Raw genomic sequence first — 26,809 nt, forward strand, 5'->3', positions numbered from 1 at the left:
GACACTGGTTTGAAAAGATATATTCACACCTATATTCATTGCACTGCCAAGATCTAGAAATGACCCAGTATCCAGTTATAGATGATAACTATAAAAGAAATAAGTATTTTTGTTTTCTTGTTTGTTTGTTTTGGGGTCACACCCAGCAGCACTCAAGGGTGACTCCTGGCTCTACCTTCAGAAATCGCGCCTGGCAGGCTCGGGGGACCATATGGGATGCCGGGATTTGAACCACTGTCCTTCTGCATGCAAGGCAAATGCCTTGCCTACATGCTATCTCTCTGGTCCCTAAATAAGTATTTTATATACATACCGTATTTTCCGGCATATAAGATGACTTTTGAAACAAAAAAAAGTCAACCGAAAGTCGGGGGTCGTCTTATACGCCGAGTATATCCCGAAAAATGTTTCAATATGCTGCTAAATGAAAATTGTCTGAATATTGCCACAAAACGAATTTTCCAATTCGATCCTGCACCAATCACTGCAAGGCTGCTCGGACTGCCTCTCTGACTCAGCCAATCCAACCAGGCTTTTTATGCTTGCAAATTAGACAATGTTCTGGACCCGAATCTACACTGTCAAAAGCCTGCTCAGATGGGCCAGAGTCAGAGAGGAAGTCTATGACAGTCGAACCTTTGAACCTTTGCTTGTTGTGATTGGCTCACTGTGGTACATACAGTTGCAGCACAGGAATGTTCTGTCTGATACAGCGAATATAGGCCTAAACCTATGTTTTAACTGCAAATACGGTAAATGCTTGCGCATGCACACTCCAATACTGGAATAGTACTCAGCTAGTAACATGAGTGAAATCTTGCTTTTTACTACAGCTTTTTACTTGCTTTTTACTACTATAGACCTGGATGAGGTCATGCTAGGCAAAATAAGTACAAAGAAGGAAAAAGCTGGATGATCCCACTTGATTATGATATATAAAAACAAGATAAGGTAATAAGCAGTATTCAAAGAAAATAAACTCTTAAACTCAGACCACAGAATTGAATTTACCAATGGGTTGGGAAAAATTGAATTGAAATGGTTGGGTGGACTGTGGTAATGGATATGGGCATCATAGTAGTGGGTTTTTACCTCTAAACTTACTTTTATACCAATATATATATACCTTAATAAAAAGTTATTGGTCTTCCACACTCTCCATGTTTATTAAAGCATTATTTTCATATTCAAGAAACAGATATAGCTCAAATGCACATCAGGAGATGAGGAAATAAAACACAGTGGCACACATGACGCATATTATGCATATAAGTTGAAACAGTATTCATTTAAAAGACGATCATGTTCTGTTTATGACAGCATGAATGGACCTGAGCACACTGTGCTAAGTGAAATAAAACAGAGAACAACTGAGATCTATAAAATATCAATTATGTGTGAAATAGAAAATAACCCTGTGAAAAAAGCAGCAAAATCATGATTACCAGGAGATGATGGGTAAAGATTAGAGTGATGTTCTGCAAATTTATAATAAAAGGTAAGCAGGACATTGAGATTGTGCTGTAATTATGAACTATGATAAATATTTCTGCACTGACAATTATATTACAATATATAAATTATGTGATTATATAAATGTAGAAAAGTAAGTACTGTTCACTTTACGCAATATATTGCAGTTTTCAAAAAAATACAACTTAAAAAGTAGAATAAAGAACAACTACTGAACAATGCTATTTCATTTAGGTGTACTTTTAATGCTTAGACTGGATTTGTGGTATAAAAGAAGAGTTTAAAAATAGTTCATACCAAAGAAATTTAATACTGAAGAATAGATAATAGTTGGCATTTATTAAGAATACACTAGTCTTAATTACATTAATGTTTTATTCAGTTGCAGTACTAAGGGATTGACATGAGGGTATTTTAATTCTTCCTGTTATTTCCTAAAAAATCCCCACCCTCACCGAATCCTCCAAATAAACTTAGTTGTTCACAGAAGTTTTCCCTACCATCAACATTTAAGACAAATCTTTTAGCGTTGTGTTCTTCCAGATAGTTTATTCTCCTGAAACTCATATTAGATACATTATTTGTATAACACTTCACATTTTTGAGATATGAAGCAGATTGCGGAGGGTTTTTGTAAATTGGCTGAAATCTTTGCACTAATAATTGGTAAAGGTATGGTTCATATTTGAGAATCATTTATTGTGTTCTTTTATGTTATACTATGTCTCCTGTAAAAATGATCTATCTTCGTTGTAAGATAGAAAAGCTAAGCATTCATTTTATAAAATAATTTGTTACTCTAGAAGTCATTATAATTTATAGTCCTTTGTAAAAAATAATTTTCAATATTTTAAATTGTAAGTTGTAGAAACCCAAGTATAGGGTAAGTGAAATATGCTTATGTAATTACTTAGATTTTAGTCAGGGAAGCAGAATCACTATGAATTTTATGAAATCAAAATTTATTTTAGATATAAAATTTTGCACTATTGTGGAAGAAATTGGGAAGTAAAAACTGAGAGAGGGAGTTGGATTGTAGAGAAAAATTACTAATAACCTTTTCTGAGACACTGACGTGGGTGGACAAAGTGGAGTCTACAATGGCATATGAGAAGCCAGTCCTTTCAAACACTTTGGAGTGGGATCGCAAAGAATAGCTAATGGATATGTCTGTAGAAGGCTGCTGCTAATACTTCTGTTTCTCGCTAAATCTCACTTCTGGATGCTGTTTAGAAATGAATAACTCAAGTTTCATTTATTCCTTACTGTGTCTTATTACCAAAGACTAAGAAATGACATATTTAGATCACATTAATAAGAAATATATATTTTTTTTCATGAATAACTGAGTATTAGTGAAACAACATTTTGGATAAAATACAGTACTCTAGGTACTTTGAATCTTCATCACATCACGGGCTTAGGGACAGGTTGATTATTTAGGGCCATGCTGTCTTCTAAAAAGGAAAGGCAGTTTTATTCGGTAATTACTATGAGAATTTAAAAATGCAAGTCCTGTGCTTTTACCAGCATTTTCTTATGAAATCTTTTCTAATATATGTTGCTGAAGTATTAGCACCAAGGCTAGGGCACTTGCCATGCACTTGTCTTACCCAAGTTTAATTTTCAGCTTTCCGTATTGTACTCTGAGCTTGCTCAGTGATCCCTGAGCACTGAGGCAAGATTAAGTAAGCCCTGAGAACTGCTGGGTGTGGCAGAAAAAGAAGTTGCTGGGGCTGAAAAATAATTGCTGGGGATGGAGTAATGGCACAAGGACAGTTTGCTTTGAAGCTGACCCAGACTTCTTTTCAGGCCTCCCATATTGTCCCTCTTACAACATGTGGAGAAATTCCTGAGTGCAGAGCCAGGAGTACAATTACCATATGTGGGCCCCTCCCCCCATCCACATATCAAAAGGTGAATTTTTACATAGAATTTTATACAGTTATCCCTAGATTTTACTTCTTATTTTATTTTATATATTAGCCCTTTATCCCTCATTCTGTTATTGATCCTTCTTATTTTTAGTGCATTGACAGTAAATTGTGGACACCCATATACATTTACCACAGATTCGTATTATTAGAGTTAAGCATTAGTTTTCAGTTTTCTTAAAAATTTTGTTCTGAAATTTATAATAAAAAATCTCATTTACTTTCTGAGAGGTAATTTCTATTGCTATAAATAACTTCTGATTTTTTAAAAATTAAAAAATTTAATTCATAATGTGAAATCACTTGAAGTTGGGGCTTTGGGAGGTGATTACGACATGAAAAAAGTACTTTCAAGGAATTAGTGCTTTTATAAAACAGACTTCAGAGAGCTCCCTTATATTTCTCTCACCATTTGAGAGCACAGCAAGAAGACAGCAGTTGGTAAAGTAGGAATCATGTATTGGCCAGACCTTAAATCTTGGACTTGCTAGTTTCCCACAAGTGTGATAAATAAATTTCCCTTTACTAATGAGGCACTTAGTCTGTGTTATATTTTAGTTCTATCAGTTCAATATAAGACATAAAGATACTGAAGGTTATTACTATGCCAAAAAGGTCTTTCATGTCCCTTCCTTATCATTCCTAACTCCTGCTTTCTAAAGGCAGCTATTATTCTCTTGAATAGGTTAGAGTTGTCTGTTTTAGAATTTCGTTAGTGTGATATATGCGTAAGCCAGTCCTTTAGGCATTATTCAGTCATCATGTCTTTGAGATTTGTCCATATTGTTTATGTAATATACTTTGATATTTTTATTGCTGAATAGGATTTCATTATATGAGATATTGCTACTTTTTTGTTCTATTAGTGGACATCTGGTATGTTTCCAGATTGTGGTTATGTGATCGAGTATTCTTATATAACTCTTTTGGGGATATATTTTTATTTCCCTTTGGTAAATCTTCAAGAGGAATTCATTAGGACAAATTCATTTTCCTAGTACAAGCTCAGGTCCACATTTTTATTGATTTTAAAACTTACTAAACTATACAATCTTACTCATAATTGTTGGTTCTACAGATAAGGTTTGTTTTTTGTTGTTGTTGTTTTGTTTTGTTTTCTTTGGTTTTTGGGCCACACTCAGTGGAGCTCAGGGGTTACTCCTGGCTATGTGCTCAGAAATTGCTCCTGGCTCAGGGGACCATATGGGACGCCGGGGATCTAACCAGGTCTGTCCTGGGTCTGCCATGTGCAAGGCAAATGCCCTACTGCTGCACTATCACGCCTGCCCCAGATAAGGTTTCTGATTATGTATTTTCCAAACACACACACACACACACACACACACACACACACACACACATAACAGAACAACATAGCTTGTCAGGCTTTTTTTTTGGGGGGGGGGTTGACCACACCCTGAGACGCTCAGGGGTTACTCTTGGCTATACACTCAGAAATCGCTCCTGGCCTGGGGACCATATGGGACACCAGGAGATCAGAACCGGGGTTCGTCCTAGGTCGACACGTGCAAGGCAAACGTCCTACCACTTGTGCCACCACTCCAGCCTTCGTCAAGCATTTCTGATTATGATTTGGTGCATGTAAAAATTTACTATATTAATAAAATTGAGTATAGAAAGTATGACTTACATAAATTTGACTTTTCCCTGTCATTTTGTTTTATAACATTTTGTTTTAAAAATTTTGTTTTAAAAAAACTATATATGGATAAATCGAAATAGGCTTGTGTTTAATCCCAAACAAAATATTTATTTAGGGCCCGGAGAGATAGCACAGCGGTGTTTGCCTTGCAAGCAGCTGATCCAGAACCTAAGGTCGTTGGTTCGAATCCCGGTGTCCCATATGGTCCCCCGTGCCTGCCAAGAGCTATTTCTGAACAGACAGCCAGGAGTAACCCCTGAGCAACACCGGGCATGGCCCAAAAACCAAAAAACAAACAAACCAACAAACCAAAATATTTAATATTTATTACTGTGTTTATCTCTTTCGTTCAGTTTTCTTTTTTAGGTTCATTAGCTTTGTATTTTATTCATTTAAATTTTTATTTCATTAAAGAACCATGATTTGCAATGGTAGTTGAGTTCTAGGCATATTCTATTTCTATCAGTGGTCCTCAAACTACAGCCCACAGGCCACATATTGTATTTGTTCCTGTGTTGATTTTTTACTTCAAAATAAGATATTTGCAGTGTGTATAGGAATTTGTTCATCATTTCTGTTTTCATTATAGTATGGCCCTCCAACAGTCTGAAGGATAGTGAACTGGCCCCCTATTTAAAAAGTTTGAGGACCATACTACTCCCACCATCAGTGTCAACTCCTGTTAGTATGGAATTCCTTTTAATACTCCATCCTCTCCTGCCACTTGATCTCAGAGGGGTGCTTTCAGCTTTTTACCATGAAGAATGATATTAGTAGTGGGTTTGTTAGAACTGGCTGTTACTATCGTGAGAAAAGTTTCATCCACCCCTATTTTTAAAGAGTTTTTATGTTTTATTCATTTTATTTGTAATGTAGTATTTCATTGTATAAATATGTCATATTAGTTTATTTGATGTTATGTTGGATTGTCTGTTTTTACTGATACTTTCTCTTAATTTTATATACTTTTAATATGGAAAACATAATTGATAAACTCCAAAACTTTAGAAATATATCTGGAATTCTATGAAAACACATAGACCTACCAGTCAATATTCTTCCCCTGCTTTCTTCTTCTCTCTTCTTCCTTCTACCATTACCACCCTGAATAACTGTAGTGATTTCTTTATTGCATTTAATTAGTTTTAACAACCTATGATTGTGTTTCTGTGCAGCTTTGGGGGCAAGATAACAGTTTCAAGTGTTACAGTTTTTCAAATTTGGTGAATTTCAATTTATTTTTAATTTTTATTTATGTTTTATGAATTAAGTAGGACACTGTGCCAGTATACTGATGCTACTTGAATATTAAGATGTTACATAAAACCAATATTCTGAATACTGGTGTGTTTTAATTTTTATTTGGATTTATAAAGGTAATATCTTTTGAGGGTAGTCCTTAATATATGACATGTTTAAAGTACTGTTTTTAATTTGTCTTTTTAAATAGTTGCTGGAATATACTAGACTTGCAAATGCGTCTATCGTAGTGTTTTTGTAGAGTTGCGGGAGTGGGGCCACCAATACATTGTTCAGGAGTTCTGGGGTTGTTCCAGGATATCTGGCCAAAAATGTCAGATAATTAAATGCTTGGAACCTGGTTAGATGGTGCTGTTCAAGCCCAGAGATGCTGGGGCAACCAGAGTGTCTGGCAATTGGGTAGTGCTTGGAGGTTTGGAGTCCATGAAATGTAAGGATCCACTCGTGGTAATCCAACCCCTGGAGAATGGATCTCAAGCAGGGTCTGTCTCCAGGAGAAATAAAACAAACTAAGTATAAGGTTGAAAGGCATAGAGTCAGAGGGCTTCCAACCTTAGGAGGTTCTGTGGCAGTCAAATTGACCTGTTCATTGACCAGCTCAATCCACAACTGGGTGGGGAAAGGTAGAAAGTGACAGACAAAAGACCTAACTCCAGCTAATCAAGTCTAGGTGGGCCTTTCAAAAAAATGGGTGGGTCAAAGAGGAAGCTAGTGAAAGTCAAAGCAGGATGTAATCTCACAATGGATTACAGGGATAAAATTGGGGTGGGGAATTTATACATGCAAAGCATACCTACTAGTCCTTTGAAATTTCTTTTTGGTGCCTGTTTTTTCTCTGGGGGCAAATTATGGTCCATACTTACGGAGTTACTTAAAGTAACTTGGGGTCAGTCCCAGTGGTGCTCAGAGGACCCAGCAGAGTTTGGGATTTACTTGATGTGCTCAGGGGTCACTCAGTAGTGATCAGTGATGAATGGACCTGCGCCTACTTCATATGAAGCACGCACTCAGTTGACCTATGTCTATAATCCTGTTTCTATTTTTTAAAATATCAGTTAAATAACAAGACCCAAGAGGTACTATAGTAGTCAATGCACTTGCCTTGTACATGGATTACCCCCACTTGGTCCCTAGCACTCCATAGCCCTATTGGGTTTTCAACACCAAATCTCGTCTCCTGACTATTTCTAGATGTAACTTCTGAGCACAAAGACAGGAGTAAGCATTGCCAGATGTGATCTACACTATTTTCCCAGTATATTGATGCTATTGTTACTGGATTTTGCAACATCATTAGAGTTTCAGAGAATTTTAATAATTTAATCATACTTAAAGCAATTATTAATACAATGTATATATCTCAAACTTTATCCATTTGGAGTATGTTTTACTGCATACAGTTGTTGTTGTTGTTGTTGTTTTTAATATATTCAAAGTTCACTATTTACCTGTTAAAAGTGAAAGAAAGCCTTCCACCAAGGAAGGTTCAAGGTTGGGGATGCCCAGACTCCGGGGGGATGGGGGAAGAGGTTCCCAAGGGACTGTGGCCTGGGGATGCCTGGGGTCCAGAGAAGCCCAATACCTGAATCAGAGACTACAAACTTCAGGGATGCAAACGGCAATGCAGGTTTATTGAATCACAGAGTGCTCTGGATCCACCATAGATTCCTGACGCAGCAGGGTTTTCGGTCTATGGTGAGACCCCGAGCATTCAAACATACAAATATTTAAAGGAAATCATAGGGTAATGAGCACACAAATAAAAACATTTTATAGGTTACATATAAGTATTACAGTTTGAAATCACCAATACAAATCTCAGGAAAAGCCGTGGTTCCATCTTTTTTGTGACATCATTAATTCCAGCCCTCATCCTAATGGTATTTTTTTGTGATATTATGGGTAGGACCTCATCCTGATGGTATTTTTGTGATATGGGTAGGACCTCCAGGTGGTTGTTAGGTATGTACTGATTCGGCCTGGGAGGGCACCATGCTAGCCTGGTGGAGGTGCCCCATGTGACCAGGGTGGAGGTACTGGGCTGTTGGGAGGAGAGAGTCTGGGGTTCCATGTTTCTACCTCAGGCAAACCAGTGACAGAAGCGAGAATAACATTAAACTAGATTTCACCTTATTCTGTACCGATGTGTTATTCTTTTTATAGTGACTGTGTGCAATTAATTATTCCTCCTTAACCTTCAAGGACCATCTGCCCATGGGGATCAAGACGTCTCTATGTTGGAATGTGATGTTGGAATGATAGTCAGTTGGTTCCAACTCCCCTTCAAGGTGTCTCTAGGATGAAAAGCAAGATGTCCTTGCATTGAAATGTTCTTGTGATTTACAGCCTGGTTCCAGGAATCAGCTGACTCCTTGGGCCTAGTCTTTCTTACCGGAAATTGCAGCCTATGATAAATTTGGAATCCCATCTATTACTAAGAAATCACTATTCTTATTAAAAAACTACTTGAGAAGCATTATAAAATTACTTAAGAACATACTATGTCAAAAATATTCATTCCAACATACCAAGAGTAGTGATAGCATTCCCACAGTTTTAGAATATTTTTAATTTCTCTGAGAAGCCCTTTACCACTATTAGCCCATAGTTATTCTTTTGTTTCCATTGTCTCTCTACATTGACCTATGCTTATTTTTGAATATAAAAGTAATCAATATAATATGTGGTCTTTAGTGTCAAGTGTCATTTATTTAGTATAATCCATTCAAGGTTTTCATCCCTGTTAATGTATTAGTATTTCGTGTCTTTCTTGCTTTGTCATTCACCAGTTTTGAACATTAGACTTGATTTCTGTTTTTTGATTATTACAAATAATCGTGCTCTGCAAATATGTGTAATGGAGATGAGGGGAGGAAGAAAGAGTGGACTAGAGGTGACATACTGACAGAGATTGAGTATCTGGGCACATTTTGATGAATGTGAAGGTACTTCATCAAAACCTTGGAAGTTAACACTGTTGTGAACATGTTACCTAGGATATTTAAAAATAATAAGAAATAGGGCCCGGAGAGATAGCACAGCGGCGTTTGCCTTGCAAGCAGCCAATCCAGGACCAAAGGTGGTTGGTTCGAATCCCGGTGTCCCATATGGTCCCCCGTGCCTGCCAGGAGCTATTTTTGAGCAGACAGCCAGGAGTAACCCCTGAGTACTGCCGGTTGTGGCCCCCCCCAAAAAAAAACAAAAAAAAAATAAGAAATAGAAAACATTCACAAAAATTTTTGTTGTATGTAATTTTTCTCTTGTATTTTTTTTTAATACAAACATCTACAAACACACCTATAGGTATCATATTGCTAGTTCATGATTGAATTTCAGTCAGTGTTCTAACACCCATCCATTCACCTGTGGACATTTCTTGCCACAGATAACAAAGCTATTAAACTCTTTTTTTGTTTTGTTTTGTTTTGTTTTTGTTTTTGGGCCACACCCGGCGGTGTGTTTTTGGTCCTGGATCAGCTGCTTGCAAGGCAAACGCAGCTGTGCTATCTCTCCGGGCCCGCTATTAAACTCTTAAAAGTACTAAACAATAAAAAATCTTTGAAACTATTTTATGTCTACACAATGGAAAACTATGCAGTTATTAGAAAAAAATGAAGTTATGAAATGTATTTATATTTTGGTGGACATGGCGAATATATTGCTGAGTGAAATGAATCATAGGAAGAGGTACAAACAGAATGACGGTACTCATTTGTGGGATATTAAAAAATAAAAAATAAGAGTACGGCAATAATACCCAAACACAATAGAAACAAGAGCCAGGATAAGCGGTCTATGGTAGGAAGGGTGACATAGAGAGGTTGTGGTATTGAAATGTTCATTCAGGATGCTAAAAGTACTTAAAGTAACATGCAGGATACACTTACAGCAACAACATTGCAAACTACAATATCTAAAAGTGGGGAGAGGAGAACTATAACAACAAAAGGAAAATAATCTTCCGCTGTGTTATCTGATATTTAGGATTTAAAATACATTTGAATTAAATCTTATATATTATTATATAGGAATCTAACCTTTTGCTGTGGAAGTCATGGTCATATTTGTTGGAAAACCATTTTCTTGCCTTTGAATCATCTTAGCATCTTTTTTGAGAATTACTAGATTCTTATTATTAGATCATTATATTTTATTAATTTTATTTTATTAATTATTATATATTGAGAATTATAGATTATTAGGGTTTGTTTCTTAACCTTCAATTAAATCACTATGCATCTATATATGTATAATATACATGAATCCATATATACATGTGTGTCCTTATGGTAGTACCATAGTATTTAATTTTCCATAACTTTATAATAAGTTGTAAAATTGGGAAATTTGAACTCATTGCAAGATATTTTTCAGGATTTATTTGGAAATTGAGCTCCTAAATTTAATGTGAATTTCAGGATCAATTTAACAATTTCTTTTATGCTGGTATTTTGGTAGGATTATACAACTATATCAATTTGGAGAACGATGTCATCTTTTTTTGTTTTTGTTTTGGTTTTTGGTTTTTGGGTCACACGCTCAGGGGACCATATGGGATGCCGGGATTCGAACCACCGTCCTTCTGCATGAAAGGCAAATGCCATACCTCCATGCTATCTCTCTGGCCCGAACAATGTCATCTTAACAGTAGTTATAAAAATGGGTTTTTACCTTGTATTCTATATATATTAGGTTTTATTGAATGTCTCACACATTTCTCAAATATTTTTTTGTGATGTTTTAAATAGGTTCATGATCTTTTTTTTTTGTGGCCACACCCATTTGATGCTCAGGGGTTACTCCTGGCTAAATGCTCAGAAATTGTCCCTGGCTTGGGGGGGACCATATGGGACGTCGGGGGATCGAACCGTGGTCCTTCCTTGCCTACCCGCTTACAAGGCTTACCTTACCTCTAGCGCCACCTCACCAGCCCCAGGTTCATGATCCTAATTTAATTTTAGATTTTTAGTTTCTGGCATATAAAAATAAAATTGACTTTGGGGCCAGATTGGTAGTGCAGTAGGTTGGACACTTGCCTTGCATGTGGTTGACATGGGTTTGATCCCAAGCCCCATTAAAAATAATCCTTAAGTGTTAAACCCTTAAGCATAGTGTTCCATATGATCTCCCAAGCCAGAAGTAACCCCTAAGTGTCACCAGGTGCCACAAAAATAAAGATCACTGAAACTTTAATAGGAATACCACATTTTGTTATCACATTTGTAATTCTTTTATGGAGTTGATAGGTTCACAGCTACTTCAGTTTTCAAAATAGAAATTGAAGGTTTATGAATGTCCTGCACTTAGCAAGTCTGAATATCAAACTTTTCAATAAAACATGCTCATTTGCTGTCTATTGTATTTTGTTAATTCTCACACTTTTCTTTTTTCAGTACTATCATATCTATTATGGTGACCTTTGGGTGAATGGTTGATATTACTAATAATGCTTGTGGTGCCAGGAGACAGAGGAGATCAGTTGTAAAATATCAAAGTGTTCTTACTACTCTTCCAAATGACCATTTTGCCATCTCTCTCTCTCTCTCTCTCTCTCTCTCTCTCTCTCTCTCTCTCTCTCTCTCTCTCTCTCTCAGTCTCCCCATTTCCTGAGATAAAACAATATTGATTCAGGCTATTTAAAAAATCCATATTGATTGAAGGCAGAAAGGCAGATTATTGGTTACAAATGAGGAATAAAAATTTCTTGCTGAATCAAATTATGGTTTGGTTTGTTGTTTTTTGGTATGAAGAATTTTTTTTTGGGGGGGGGGCACACCATGTAATGCTCAGGAGTTACTCCTGACTATACGCTCAGAAATGGCTCCTGGCTTGGGAGTCAGGGGATGCCGGGGGATCAAACCAAGATCTGTCTTAGGTCAGCCACTTGCCAGGCAAATGCCCTACCTCTGTGCTATCTCTCTGGCCCTGAAAATGTCTTATTTAGAGAGATTGTACTTCCTAATACAATGCTAACCCTGGTTTAATACCTAACACTTCATATGGCCCCCACAAACACTACTTGGGGTGACCCCTGGGTACAGAGCCAAGAATAACTCCTGAACACCAACAGTTGGGGCCACAAAAGAAAGTTTTAGATATAGAGTTATTATTTATACAACATTGTGAATATACTAAATGTCGCTAAATTGTGCACTTCTTCATCCTATTACATGAATTTCACCTAATAACAATGAAAAAGAAAACATAAACATGAAATTTGTGTATGAAAATTTTCTTATATTTAATGTGAAGCTATCTGTTATATTTTCAGAATAGAATAAAACAAGGAGAGTTCTGAATTTGGGACAATAATTTATCATTTATAATACTTAAAAATTGAAGCATTTGAGGCCGGAGAGATAGCATGGAGGTAAGGCGTTTGCCTTTCATGCAGAAGTTCCGTGGTTCAAATCCCAGTGTCCCATATGGTCCCCCGTGCCTGCCAGGAGCGATTTCTGAGCATAGAGCCAGGAGTAACCCCTGAGCACTGCCGGGTGTGACCCAAAAACCAAAAAAAAAAAAAAAGAAAGAAAAGAAAAGAAAAAAGAAAAAAAAATTGAAGCATTTTTGTCCAATATTGTAAAGGGATTAAGGGTGCGGCAATGAATAGTTGTGCTTATTGCTATCCTTTAAATTTTTATATTTCATTTTGAATTTGTTTTATGTAGTTTTTATGTAGTTATGCCATTTCTTTGTAAATTATATATTGAATATTTTGAAATGAAAAAGAATGCATTTTGCATTGCATGTGATTTTATTGTATTCTTAATAGTTTTTGAATGTGACCTCTTTTTATGTTTTTTTAGCTGAGGCAGTTTTTAGTGTATACTAATTTCTCCCATACTCTAATTATAAACATGGATTTCTGAGGATTAAACTTGTTACAAGAATATTTTTCTGACCAGAACAATTGTGATACTAGAAGAAATACTTTTGTCCTTTATAATATAGTTTATCACAATTAGATGGAATTATAATAGGATTTAGAAAATAAATTGTAAGCTTTTAATAAAGATCATGTTGATCATATATAATACTACATTACTATATTTACATGCACTCTGTAATATTTATTAATATAAATTACTATATTTACTATGTACCAGAAAAACATAATTAGAATAAGTACTTGGGGTTAGCTAAAATCCTAGATAAGGATACAATTTTTTGAGTATTTCTAAATATGTGAGAAGTTTACTGATTTAGTGTCACTGATAAGTCATGATTGTCATTTATAAAATAATGATGGGAGGGTGAAAACGGATCTGTTTTGAATGTAATTTATTTATATGTATACATTCTTCAGTGCCTATAAAAATTTCTTAAGGGGTCAGAGAGATAGTACAGGGGTTAAAGTGATTGACTTGAACGAAGTTGACCTTGTTTCTATGGCCCATTGAGCACTGCCAGGAGTAATCCCTGAACTGAGATCTAGGAGTAAAAATCCTGACCACAGCTGGGTATGGTCTCAAAAAAAATCAAAAGATATTTTTCTTCAGAAAAAATTTTCAGAATAATTGTTTTTGAAAAAAACTAATATATAAAACAAAAATAGTACTCTTTAACTGAGAGGGAGAAAATCAGGTTATTGATCTAAGTTACTTTTGTAAAAGTTATGATATGAGGTACTTAAGTAAACAAATATTGTTTAAACTTTTTTTTGGGGGGGGGCCACACCCGGTGGTGCTCAGGGGTTACTCCTGGCTGTCTGCTCAGAAATAACTCCTGGCAGGCACGGGGGACCATATGGGACACCGGGATTCGAACCTACCACCTTAGGTCCTGGATTAGCTGCTTGCAAGGCAAATGCCACTGTGCTATTTCTCCGGGCCCTTGTATAAACTTTTTTTAAAAATGAATTTTCTATGATACCTTGAGTTAGAATTCATTTTCTCCTGATAAATTTTAATTTTATAACTATTTAAAATTATGGAAGATATTTATGAAAATATTCAGAGTTATGGGAACTCAGTGAGAATTATGGACAGTCTTACACAGTTAAGAGTACAGGTTCTGAAATTGTAGGTCTGTCTGAATTTTCTGTTTATTATTTTCATACTAGCAGAATATTAAATGCCCATGCCTTAGTTTCCAGTTAAATTGCTATCCAAACATTAGGCCTATTATTGGATGATTATTAAACAAGAGTAAATGAATATTAAATGCTCAAATAATTTAAATTACCTTGCTTATCTGATCCATAGGGATGTTTAATAGGATTGGGTAAGAATTCTATTAGTGTCCATTTTACTAATATATAGGTTTTAAGTAAATTGAGGCACAAGTTTAATTTTTATGTTTTTTGTACCATAGGTTAGAAAATATATTTTTTTTATTTTTACTCCTCTGCTTAACCCCTAGAAAATATATTTCTGTTATAATTTTTTTCTGTTTTATTTGACTTCTCAAGATGATAATATCTTGAACTATTTTGTGTGTGTGTGTTTTTTTTTATTTATTTTTATTTTTTTTTATTTTGAGTCACACCTGGTGGGTTCAGGGGTTACTACTGGCTGTGTGCTCAGAAATCGCTCCTGGCAGGCACAGGGGACCATGGGTGATGGGATGCTGGGATTTGAACCACCATCCATGCCTGAATCAGGCAAATGCCCTACCACTATGCTATCTCTCTGGCCTCCGATATCTTGAGCTTGTTGATAAATAGGTAAAGGTCATAATAAGTCTTATGTAGGGAAAAATTACGGAAATAGATGACAAAGCTGATTGATTTATGTTTGCGAAAAGTGTTTCCCAATTTATTAAAATGTTACTTAATATTTGTAATTAAAAATGAAAAAATGGGGTCGGAGAGATAGCATGGAGGTAAGGCTTTTGCCTAGTATGCAGAAGGATGGTGGTTTGAATCCCAGCATCCCATATGGTTCCCCCAGCCTGCCAGGAGCGATTTCTGAGATTAGAGCCAGGAGTAACCCCTGAGCTCTGCCAGGTGTGACCCAAAAACCGAAAAAAACAGAAACAAAAACAAAAAAATCAAAAAATAGTTTTCTTTTTTTTAGTTTCTGGGGAACATCAAACAATGCTCAGGGTTACTCCTGGCTTTGTAATCAGAAATTCAACTTAAAATTTGAATTTGGCATGAAAATTAGAAAAGAGTCTTTTTTTTAAAGAAGAACTCATTTCACAGATAGCTGACCAGCAAGTGTTTAAGGGAGCAAAGGTTTATTCCATTTCAATTAAGCCTACAAAATGTTGGGCTCTTGAGGTTTATAACTAAGCTTTCATACTTGCCAAATTGGGCAAGAAACTTTATGGGAATTTTTTATGATCCAATATATAATACCTGCATTTTTAGTCCACTTCAGCTGGAAATCAACTTTTCTTAGTTTGTTCCAACATTTATTTTTCTCTTAGCTCAGTTTAGGAGATGGTATAATAAAAGCACTTATATTTCTGGAAAAAAAATGTAGAAAATGTGGGGGATTTTTTTTGGGGGGTGAGGTAGGAAAATACCCAGTAATGCACAATGCTTACTCTTGGCTCTATAAGGGGTAGAGCCAATTGTATTTATTAGGAATAGATACAATTTGGGGTGTTGCAGATAGAATCCAGGTTGACTAAATTCAAAGCAAGCTACATAACCATTGTACTATCATTTTGGCCTCAGAATATTTATTTTAGATAAACAGTTTTAGATAATTGTTAAATACAGAATGAAAATTATATTAATTTCTTACAGTAAGTATCAAGAAATCAATTTTAGGGCTAGAGTGGTGGTGCAAGTGGTAGGGCATTTGCCTTGCACATGCTAACCTAGGACGCTGGACCTCGGTTTGATCCCCTGGTGTCGCATATGCCCCCCCCCCCCCGCCAAAGCCAGGAGCGATTTCTGAGCACATAGGCAGGAGTAACCTCTGAATGTCACTGGTTGTGGCCCAAGAGTAAACTTTGAGCACACAAAGACATGTGTATATTATTTATTACTACTTTTTTTTTTTTTGCAAATTGAGAAAAATGTTATGGGGGTATGGAGAGTGAGGCTTCTTCATTATCATTCTGGGGGTTCCACCAATTGCTTGCACATAAACATGGATGCCAACCTGAATTGCTTGCCCTGCGGTGCTACACTGCCCAAAAGAGCAGAGCTTACAAACGCACAATAATGGAGGTGAGTTGACCCTGCTCCTGAAGGGTGGAGTCTGCTCACCACAGTTGCCTGCACAATGCCATCTCAACCTGCCACCTGCTCTAGAACATACATCATATTGAAGAACCCACAGAATCCTTGTCAACAGAGGTGAGCTAACCCCCACATCTGAAAGGCAGACCAGAGGAGCCTGGCTACTCAGCTCCACAGCCACATACTTCTAGTCCATGAACCCCAACACAACACATAGAAAGCACTACACTATAAGCGTGAAGATGGAAAAACAACTCAGACTGCCACCATGCATAGAGAATAATGATGACAGCTCTGAAGACCCAAAAAGTGCCAACCATCTATTTAGCATCTAAGATAAGGGCTTTAGAGAAGAAATACAGAGGATTTTCATAGAACACAAAGCATGGACAGAAACTGCATGAACCACAAATAAGAATTAATGGATAAAAAGTAGAAATGAGAAAAGTCCAAACTGAAATAACAGAACTGAAAAACTTGGTTGGTGAAATAAAAACCTCACTGAAAGCCTCTCCACCAGAGTAATAGCAGCTGAGAACAGAATCAATGAGCTGGAAGATGAAATACATACCAACTCTATACAATAGAAGAGATTGGAAGAGAGCCTTAAAACAAATGATTAGTGGGAAAAAATCCTCAAAGAATGTAAACAGATGACAACAGAACACTTTGATAAACTCAGCAGCAACCATGTCAGAATCATTAGAGTCCCAGAGACCCATGAAGAAAGTCCTCATGAAGAATCAGTCATCAAGGACATCATTGGAGAGAAAACCCCAGAGTTAAAGTGTCCATGCAAACAAATCATGCATGCCTGAAGAGTAACAGCTAAAAGTGATCCAAAGAAGTACATCCCAGGACACATCATAGTCACAATGATGAATCCCACAGATAGGAACAGAATACTGAAAGCAGCAAGATCAAAAGGGAAATTATATTCAAAGGAGCATTCTTAACATTTACAGCAGATCTATCACAAGAAGCCCTCAAGGCATGAAGGTAATGTTGTGTTATAGTGACAACAAAATGAAAGCTTTGCCAAGAGTACTTCACCCAGCCAGACTCAAATTCAGGTTTGAAGGAAGGATACATAGATTCATGGATAAACAACAGTTCAGAAACTTTACAGACTGAAAACGAGCCTTAAAAGACAAACTGAAAGGTCTCCTTTAAGATAAGACAGACCAGCAGACACCAAACTCCTACAGAAAGATGACACTAAAGCCCATAACAATTATCTCTCTCAACATCAATGGATTAAATGCACCAGTTCAGAGACACAGTAGCAAAATTTAACAAAAAGCTAAATCCAACATTCTGCTGCATACAAGAAACACATCTGAATAGTCAGAACACACACACACACACACACACACATATACACACACACACAAAACCACTCAAAATCAAAGATTGAGGACAATTACTTAAGCAAACAACTCCCATAAAAGAGCTGGAGTGAGCATATTAATATCAGATGACACACATGTTAGACTTAAAACACTTATAAGGGAAAGAGATGAATATTTGTTTATAATCAAGGGCTATGTACAATGGGAAGAAATCACATTCCTAAACATTTATGTACCCAATGAGGGACCAGCAAAATATTAAAATAGTTGTTGACAAAACTGAATGTAGACATAAATAGCCACACAATAATAGTGAGAGACTGCAACACTGCCCTGTTACCACTTGATAGGTCAACCAGGCTGAAATTTAACAATATACTAGTTCTGAAAGGAGAAATGGAAGAAAGTGGCCTAGTACATATATATAGGACTCTCCATCCACAGAATACTGGACATACTTTCTTTTCCAATATATATAGGTATTCTCCAGGAAAGACTACATGCTGGCTCAAAAGAACATGCCTTCATTAAACCAAGAGGATAGAAATTGTATGAACAACCTTCTCGGATCATAATTCACTGAAATTATAAGTTAATTACATACACAGAGGTAAAACTTTAACACCTGGAAATTTAACAGCTCAGTACTAAACAACCAGTGGGCCAGAGACAAAATCAAAGAGGAAATAAAAAGGTTCCTGGAAACAATGTGAACAAAGACACAAATTATCAGAATTTGTGGAACACAGCAAAAGTGGTACTAAGAGCAAATTTATAGCTTTGCAAGCACTCACTAGGAAGGAAGAAAGGCCTACATAAATAATGACACAGCTTATAATATTAGAAAGTTATCAACAAAATGAACCAAAAGTAGACAAGAAATAACAAAGCTTAGAGCAGAAAATAATAAATTGGAAATCCAAAAAGCAATTCAAATGATCAATGAAAGTAAGAGATTTTTTTTGAAAAGATAAAAATAAAAAAATAAACAAGATTGATAAACCACTAGCAAAACTCAGAAAGGGCGAGAGAAACTTAATAAACCCAGTTAGAAATGAAAATGGGGATATCACTACAGGTAACCACAGATATTCACAGGGTAATCAGAGATAACTTTGAAAAAATCTATGCCACAAAACAAGAGAATCTGGAAAAATGGATAAATTTTTGGACTCATAACCATCCAAGCTTCAACAAAGATGATCTAGCATATCTAAACAGACTCATTGCTATTGAGGAAATTAAAATGGCAATCATTATTATCATGGCAATACTCCCCAAAGCACTGTACAGATTTAATGCAATTTCTCTAAGGATATCCATGACATTCTTCAAAGAAGTGGATCAACCACTCCTGAAATTCATTTGGAACAATAAACACCCACACATAGCTAAAGCAGCCCTTACTAAAAATGAAGGGAAGCATCACTTTCTGAACTTAAATTGTATTGCAAAGTTATTGGTATTGGTTGGAATAAAGACAGACCTTCAAATCAATGGAATTGACTTGAATATTCAGATGATGTTCCCCAGACATATAATCAATTAATCTTTATTAACGGGGCAAAAAATGGAAAATGGAACAGAGAAAGCCTCTTCAACAAGTGGTGTTGGGACAACTGGTCACCCAGATGCAAAAATGCAAATGTAGACCTCCATCTAACACTATGCAGATATGCCAAATCAAAATGGATTACAGAGATTTATATCTGGCCTGAAACCATAAGATATATAGAAGAGGGCCCGGAGAGATAGCACAGTGGCGTTTGCCTTGCAAGCAGCCAATCCAGAACCAAAGGTGGTTGGTTCGAATCCCGGTGGCCCACATGGTCCCCCGTGCCTGCCAGGAGCTATTTCTGAGCAGACAGCCAGGAGTAACCCCTGAGCACCGCCGGGTGTGGCCAAAAAAAAAGAAAGATATATAGAAGAAAACGTAGGCAAAACGCTCCATGACATTGAGACTAAAGGCATCTTCAAGGAGGAAACACCACTGTCTAAACAAGACAAAGCAGTGATAAACAAATGGGACTACATTAAACTGAGAAGCTTCTGCACCGCAAAACAAACAGTGACTAGGACACAAGGCCACCAACAAATGTTTGAAACTATTCCCCCAATACCCATCAGATAAGAGGCTAATACCCAAGATATACAAGTTACTGACAGAACTCAAGAAAAAAGCACCCAACTCAATCATAAAGTGGGGAGAAGAAATGACAGTGTGCTAATAATAACCAGAGACAATAGAGATGAATGCTGGAAGGACCAGTCCATGATCCTCATCACAGAGAGTGGTGAGTTCAGTTAGAGAAATAACTATACTAACAATACTCATGACAATGATAGTGAATGAGAGAAATAGAGGCAGGGGTCGGGGGGGAGGTAGGGGGGGCATTGATGGCGGGAAGGTTGTACAAGTGAAGTGGTGTTTACACTTTATGATTGAAACCCTGCTATGAAAATATTTGTAACCATGGTGTTTAAATAAGATATTATTAGAAAATAAATATAATTTTGGATAGTAGATAAAGGTGAGCCTGGGTCCTGAATCTCTTAAGGGCAGAGAAGCAGTTTGGTTATTATCATTACAAAAGATGAAAATGGGTTTCTTACAAGAATTATTTTTTGTTTGTTTTTGTTTTGTTTTTTGGAGGGGTTGATTTTTCTTGTATTATTTTTATGTTTTCCTTCCTTTTTCCCTTTCTTTTCTTAAACTGATATTTATAGTCTAGTCTCTAGAAGGACTCCTCCCGTTTTTTGCTTGTTTGAATTTTTACCCCCCCCCCTTTTTCTTTTTTCTTTTTTTTTTCTTACCTTCAAACAGAACCACATAACTTGAACCATCTTGTTCTGCCTCACAAATTGAGGGGGAAATAATGGAGGGTAACAAGACAAAACAGTTGTAGGAATATTGATTAGAAATAAAAAATAATCAGACTTAAACACCAAATCCAAAGCCAACTACAACAGAATCGATAACCAATATACAACAAGCTAGACACAGAAGGGACCACTTATACTAGCAGCCTGGGGGGGCCAAGGATGGGCAATATGGGATGCATGCTGAGAACAGGGGTGAGGGAGAATAGCATTGGTGGAGGGAATGCCCCTGATTCAATGTCACTATGTACCTGAAATACTATTGTGAATGATTTGTAATCCACTTTGGTCAAAATAAAAATTATTAGAAAAAAAAAAAAAGAATTGTTGAATGACTTTGTGTTTCCTCAGGATTTTTTTTGCAGAGTAATAGTGGTCTTTATGGCGGTAGAGTCGTTATTGCAACTTGATTAGTTCCAGTTTTTAAAAAATTGCCCAAAGTTTGTTTTTGCGCACAGTTTGCATAATTCCCTGTATTATTTGTAGCCATTTATTATCTTTGCTGCATAACTTGCTTTTTGTGAATCCTATTTTTCTCTCAGCTTTTTCTAATAACTGGGATGCCTGAAACAATCTTTCTATAATATTTATCATGGTTCCAGTCCTCAGTTTTGCTATCTTCCTCTTTAGTGTATTGTTCCATCTCTAGGAAAACCTCATAAGATTATTTTGTATGGCCATTGATGAATGTAAAGAGCTGGTTATATCCTTCCTAATATTTAAGACTTTACATTTACTATTACTTTTATTCTTAATTAACTTTTAGCAGATAAAGATATGGACATAAGAGTACAGCCTTTAATTGGTTCATATTTCTGAAAGTAGACCAAGAATTGTTCCTATATCATAACTAAAGCATTCATTTTCAGACCTCATTAAAACTTCAGATGTCACACATTTTTGTTGTATTTTTCTTTGGTCATAGATGTCAGTTTTTATAACTATAATTTATAGCTATCATGACAATATCTTTAAATCAAGACAGCATTCCCACCAGCAGTAATGAGAGTTTCTTTCTCCCCACATCCCGCATTGATTATTCTTGTTCTTTGTGATGTGTGCCAACTCTATGGTGTGAGATGGTACCTCATTGTTTTGATTTGCATCTCCCTGATGATCAGTGATATGGCACATTTTTTTCATCTGCCTTTTGGCCATCTGTATTTCTTGTTTGAGGAAGTGCCTGTTCATTTTTTCTTCTCTATATTTTGATGAAGTTAGAGTTTTTTTCTTGTTAAGTTCTGCCAGTACTTTGTATATCTTAGATATCAGCCCCTTATATAATGGGTATTGGGGGAATAGTTTTGTGTTTTTTTTTCTATTCTGTGGATGGCCTTTGTATCCTAGTCACTGTTTCCTTTGAGGTGCAGAAGCTTCTCAGTTTAATGTAGTCTGTATGTTTATCTGTGCATCCACTTCTTTGTTTTTTTTTGGGGGGGGATCACACCCAGCAGCACTTGGGGATTACTCCTGGTCCTACGCTCAGAAGTCCCTCCTGGCAGACTCGGGGGACCATATGGGATGCTGAGATTTGAACCAGTTTTTCTGCATGCAAGGCTAACACCCTACCTCCATGCTATCTCTCCGGCCCTATTTTTTACTTGTTTAGACATTGGTGTTTCCTTTTTGAAGATGCCTTTAGTTCATGTCTCTCTGAGAAGATGGCAGAAACAATTTCTGTCCTCTTGATTTTATGGAGGTATGTTTTATGGGCCAACATGTGGTCTATCTTGGAGAATGACTCATGTGCATTGGAGAAGAATATGTATCCAGTTTTCTGGGGATGAACAGCCCTATTCATTAATTCATACACATACATACATACATATCTACTAAACCATTATCGTCTATTTATTCCTTTAGAGTCAGTATATCTTTTTTAAATTTTAGCCTAATTGAGCTGTCAAGAGGGACAAGGCAGTGTTGAAGTCTTGACTATTGTATTGTTACTGATGTTTATCTACAAGTTTATCAGCAGATGTTTTAAGTATTTTGTTAGCCCATCATTGGTTACATATATGTTTAGAAGTGTGACTTTTATTCTTAGTGTACACATACTTTGATTAGTAAGAAATGCTCATCTCTGGGGCCGGAGAGATAGCATAGAGGTAAGGTGTTTGCCTTTCATGCAGAAGGACAGTGGTTTGAATCCCGTCATCCCATATGGTTCCCGGCGATTTCTGAGCGTAGAGCCAGGAGTAACCCCTGAGCGCTGCCAGATGTGACTCAAAAAAACAAACTTACAACCTTTTTAATTTTAAATTTGAGTCATCTGATATTAGTATGGCCACCCAGCCTTTTTAAGGACATAGTTTGCTTGAATGATTGTTCTCCAGCCTTTGACTTTTAGTCTAACTTTACTCTGACTTAACACTGTGTTTTTTGTAGGCAGAAAAATGTTGGATTCAATTTTTTGATCCATTTTCCAATTCTGCATCTCTTAACAGATGCATTTAATCCATTGACATTGAGAGATATAATTGTCATGGGATTAGTGTCATCTTTTAGTAGGAGTTTGATGTGTTTGTTAGATCTTCCTTGCCTTAAGTAGACCATTTAGTTCTTTTAAGGTTGGTTTTGTGTCTGTAAAATTTTTGAGCTGTTGTTTATCTATTAAACTGTGTGTCTTTTCTTCAAACCTGAATATAAGTTTGCCTGGGTGAAGTATCCTTGGCAAAGAATTCACTTTGTTGAGTTTTGCCACTGTATCTCACCACTGCCTTCAGACTTGAGGGTTGTTTGTGGAAAAACTAATGTAAATCTTAAGCAATTTACCTTTTTGATCTTGCTGCATTCAGTATTCTATCCCTATTTGAGTATCCTTCATTGTGACTACTATGCACCTTAGGATACCAGACACTTACTTTGGAGCAATAGGGTCCACTAACACTAAGGATTATATATCAATTTTTTTTTTGTCCACTAACATAGCTGCATTAGTTCTTATTGCAGCTTATCCTCATCCGTACTTGTTATTCTATTAACAATGAGAGTTAGGATCATTGACACATTTGGGAATTTCACTGCAGATATTTCCCTTTCTAATTCATGTATAAAGATGTTAATTAGACAACCCTAAAGGGGTAGAGTGGTAATACAGTGAGTATTACCAAGTATAAGTAAGCAAATATATTTGCCTTGCATGTGGATGACCCAAGTTTGATCCCTGTCATCCCATATGGTCCGCTGAGCTCGCCAGGAGTGATCCTTGAGCAAAGACCCAGAAGTAAGCTCTGAGCACAGCTGGTGTAACCCAAAAATGAAACAATGTTTTTAAGACCATCCTCTAAAATAATTTCTAATTCTAAGTAGTTGAATCACTAAAATAAAACAATTTATGAATAATAATTAAATCCTACATGTTATCTTAGTGTAAGAGACAGTTTTGAAATACAGATAGTCCTCAAAAAAATCTAGAAATTGAGCTACTTTATGATCCAGCAATACCACTCCTTGGAGTATACCCAAATTCCCAAAACACAATACAGAAATGCCCTTGGCACTCTTATGTTCACTACAGCACTGTTCACAATAGCTAGAATCTAGAAACAACTGAAGTGCCCAAGAACAGATGCATGGATATGTAATAGTAATAGTACAAAACTATTAGGAAAAATGAAGTCATAAAATTTTCTTTAAAAAATCTTAATATTTTTTAAATATTCTTGATTCTTAAAATATTTTGATTAAAATATTTTTTGTTGTGAACATTTTTCTATATATTTTTTAACCTAAATAAGTTTCTTAAAACGTTTCTAAGTCTTGCAGCCAGAGCCAGAACTTAGATAATAGGGCATTTACTTTACATGCAGCTGACCAGAGTCCACCAGGAGAAATTCCTGAGTCTAGAGCTAGGAGTAACTTTTGACCATGTGAGGTGTGTCCCCAAAACAAAACAAAACAAAACAAAAAAGCTTTTCTAAGTCTGCCATGTGAGCTTAACACATTTGTATTATTCTTCTCTTGTTAATCACATTTTGTATTCCTTCCTATGCTTTGTAGTACTTATTGATATTAACTAATGTTATTAGGGAACAGTGGAAATTTTTTGTGTATGTTACTTATTTTTATTTTAATTATGTATTAGAAATAAAGAAGTAGTAATCCCATCACATCAACCAGGAATCGAACTAGGTATTTGGATGTATATCCAATATATATTATATAATTATATATTGCATATATATAATCTACTTGTGGTTTTAAAAACCTGTTGTATTACAGGTATTTCTGTTCATTTATAACTTAGTATTTTTTGAAATACTTTATTTTGAGATTGTTTTTGCTACCTTTTTTGCCTTGTCTATTTTGGCTTATTTTCCCTGTCAAGGCAACGTAGTTTTAATTAAAATTCAATGTTTTGGGGCCGGAGCGGTGGCGCAAGTGGTAAGGCATCTGCCTTGCACATGCTAACCTAGGACGGACCATGGTTCGATCCCCCAACATCCCATATTGGTACCCCAACCCAGGAGTGATTTCTGAGTGCATAGCCAGGAGTAACCTCTGAGCATCACCAGGTGTGGCCCAAAAACAAACAAAAAACACCCTCAGTGTTTTGAGTTAAAACCTGCTGAAGTTCTGCATTGAAATTTGTAGGTTTTTATTGTAGAGATTTCAACAGTAATTTCCATTGTACTACAGAAAACAATCTGCCTCTTTCTTTCATGTTCCTTTGCTTTTTCACCGTACCAGCAGTCCTCCCAAATAAAATTTTTATATGTGGGATTCTATAGGATTTCAATAGGCACTGGAAAAGATAGTATAGGGGGTAGAATGTTTGACTTGCCAATCCAGTTCATGATATCATGAACCTATTGGTTTCCCAGCACCACCAGGAATGATCTATGAGTGCAAAAACCAAGAGTAAGACCTGACTACAGCTGGGTATGTCCCAAAAGAGGGAAAAAAAATTAAAGGTACAAACACTTTATGCGAGCACATTATTGTCAAGAGCTTTGCGGATTTATTTTACATAGTAGTATTCTTTTTTCTGATTTATATTCTTTTTATTTGGGTGGGAGGCAGGAGTGGTATTTGGTCAAACCTGGCAGTTCAAGAGCAGTACATGGACCAAGTGATTCTGGGGACCAAAACCAGGCCTTCCACATAAAGCATAGGCATGTGTCTTGAATGATGGACAGAGATCCTTTGAGAAAAGGGAAAAATAAGAAGGCTTAGAAGAAATAGCAAATTTCTTCTAGTTTGGCTCAAAGAAATAGAAAATTTGTTTTAATTTACATTTTTATACTTCCCTGTTCTACAGTATCTTTAAAAATAAAAAATTTGTGGAATAATTTATTAGTTTTTTCTAGTTGTCATCAGAGCAGTTTGATTTCTTGGTACACTGGTCTTCTAAAATTGGACAAAAATTTAGACTCACATGTTTACTCTTTTATTTACTATATTTCTTTAAAGCGTGTTCTTAGGTTATTGATTTGTATTTTCTGTGAGCACCAAAACCTGGCCAGTATTGCTACTCTTCCCAGATTTAGTCCCAAAATTAATTAATTAATTAATTAATTAATGGTTTATGGGCCACAGCCGTTGACACTCGGGTTACTTCTGGCTCTGTGTTCAGAAATTGCTCTTTGTAGACTCAGGGGACCATATGAAATGTCAGGGATTGAATCTGGGCCAACCAGATGCAAGCAAAGGCCCTCTAAGCTGTGCCATCGCCCTGGCTCCTCAAAATTTATCTTGATCAATAGTAACTTAAATAAAAGCTAGACTAAAATAGATTTTATTTTTCTTTCCTTCCTTTCCTGTTTAGTGAGTGATAGTTGCTTCAGGAATCTTGCAGAAGATCGCAGTGGGATAAATCTCAAAGATCTCGTACAAGATCCATCTTTGTGAGTATTTTGTTTTTTATGCAATGTATAATTTATAACTTATTTGCTGTGGATTTTTATGAAAGAGCTGTAGCTGACAACTGATTGAGCATTTTGTCTCTTTCTGACCATTTGTATTAAGACAGTCTATGATAAAATGTGTTCATTGTGACCTTTATGGTATAAAAGCTTTGGAGAAAAGTACTTGAGTAATGATTATAATAATGATTTCTGCTTTAAGAAAATTTAGTACTCTTTCCTAGAAAATAGAATAAGTACTA

At 36.1% G+C, this 26,809-nt stretch overlaps 1 protein-coding gene across 13 annotated transcripts in view; it reads left to right on the forward strand.

The window, feature by feature from the left end:
- GPHN (gephyrin) overlaps positions 1-26,809 on the forward strand; it is a 398,145-nt gene that overhangs the window by 60,401 nt on the left and 310,935 nt on the right. For all 13 annotated transcript variants that reach the window (XM_049770336.1, XM_049770338.1, XM_049770337.1 and 10 more), the window contains exon 2: positions 26,471-26,549. In XM_049770336.1, the coding sequence (XP_049626293.1) occupies positions 26,471-26,549 (79 nt within the window). The remainder of the gene's footprint in view (positions 1-26,470; positions 26,550-26,809) is intronic.

The sequence above is a fragment of the Suncus etruscus genome, chromosome 3, assembly GCF_024139225.1.
Source record: "Suncus etruscus isolate mSunEtr1 chromosome 3, mSunEtr1.pri.cur, whole genome shotgun sequence".
NCBI lineage: Eukaryota > Metazoa > Chordata > Mammalia > Eulipotyphla > Soricidae > Suncus > Suncus etruscus.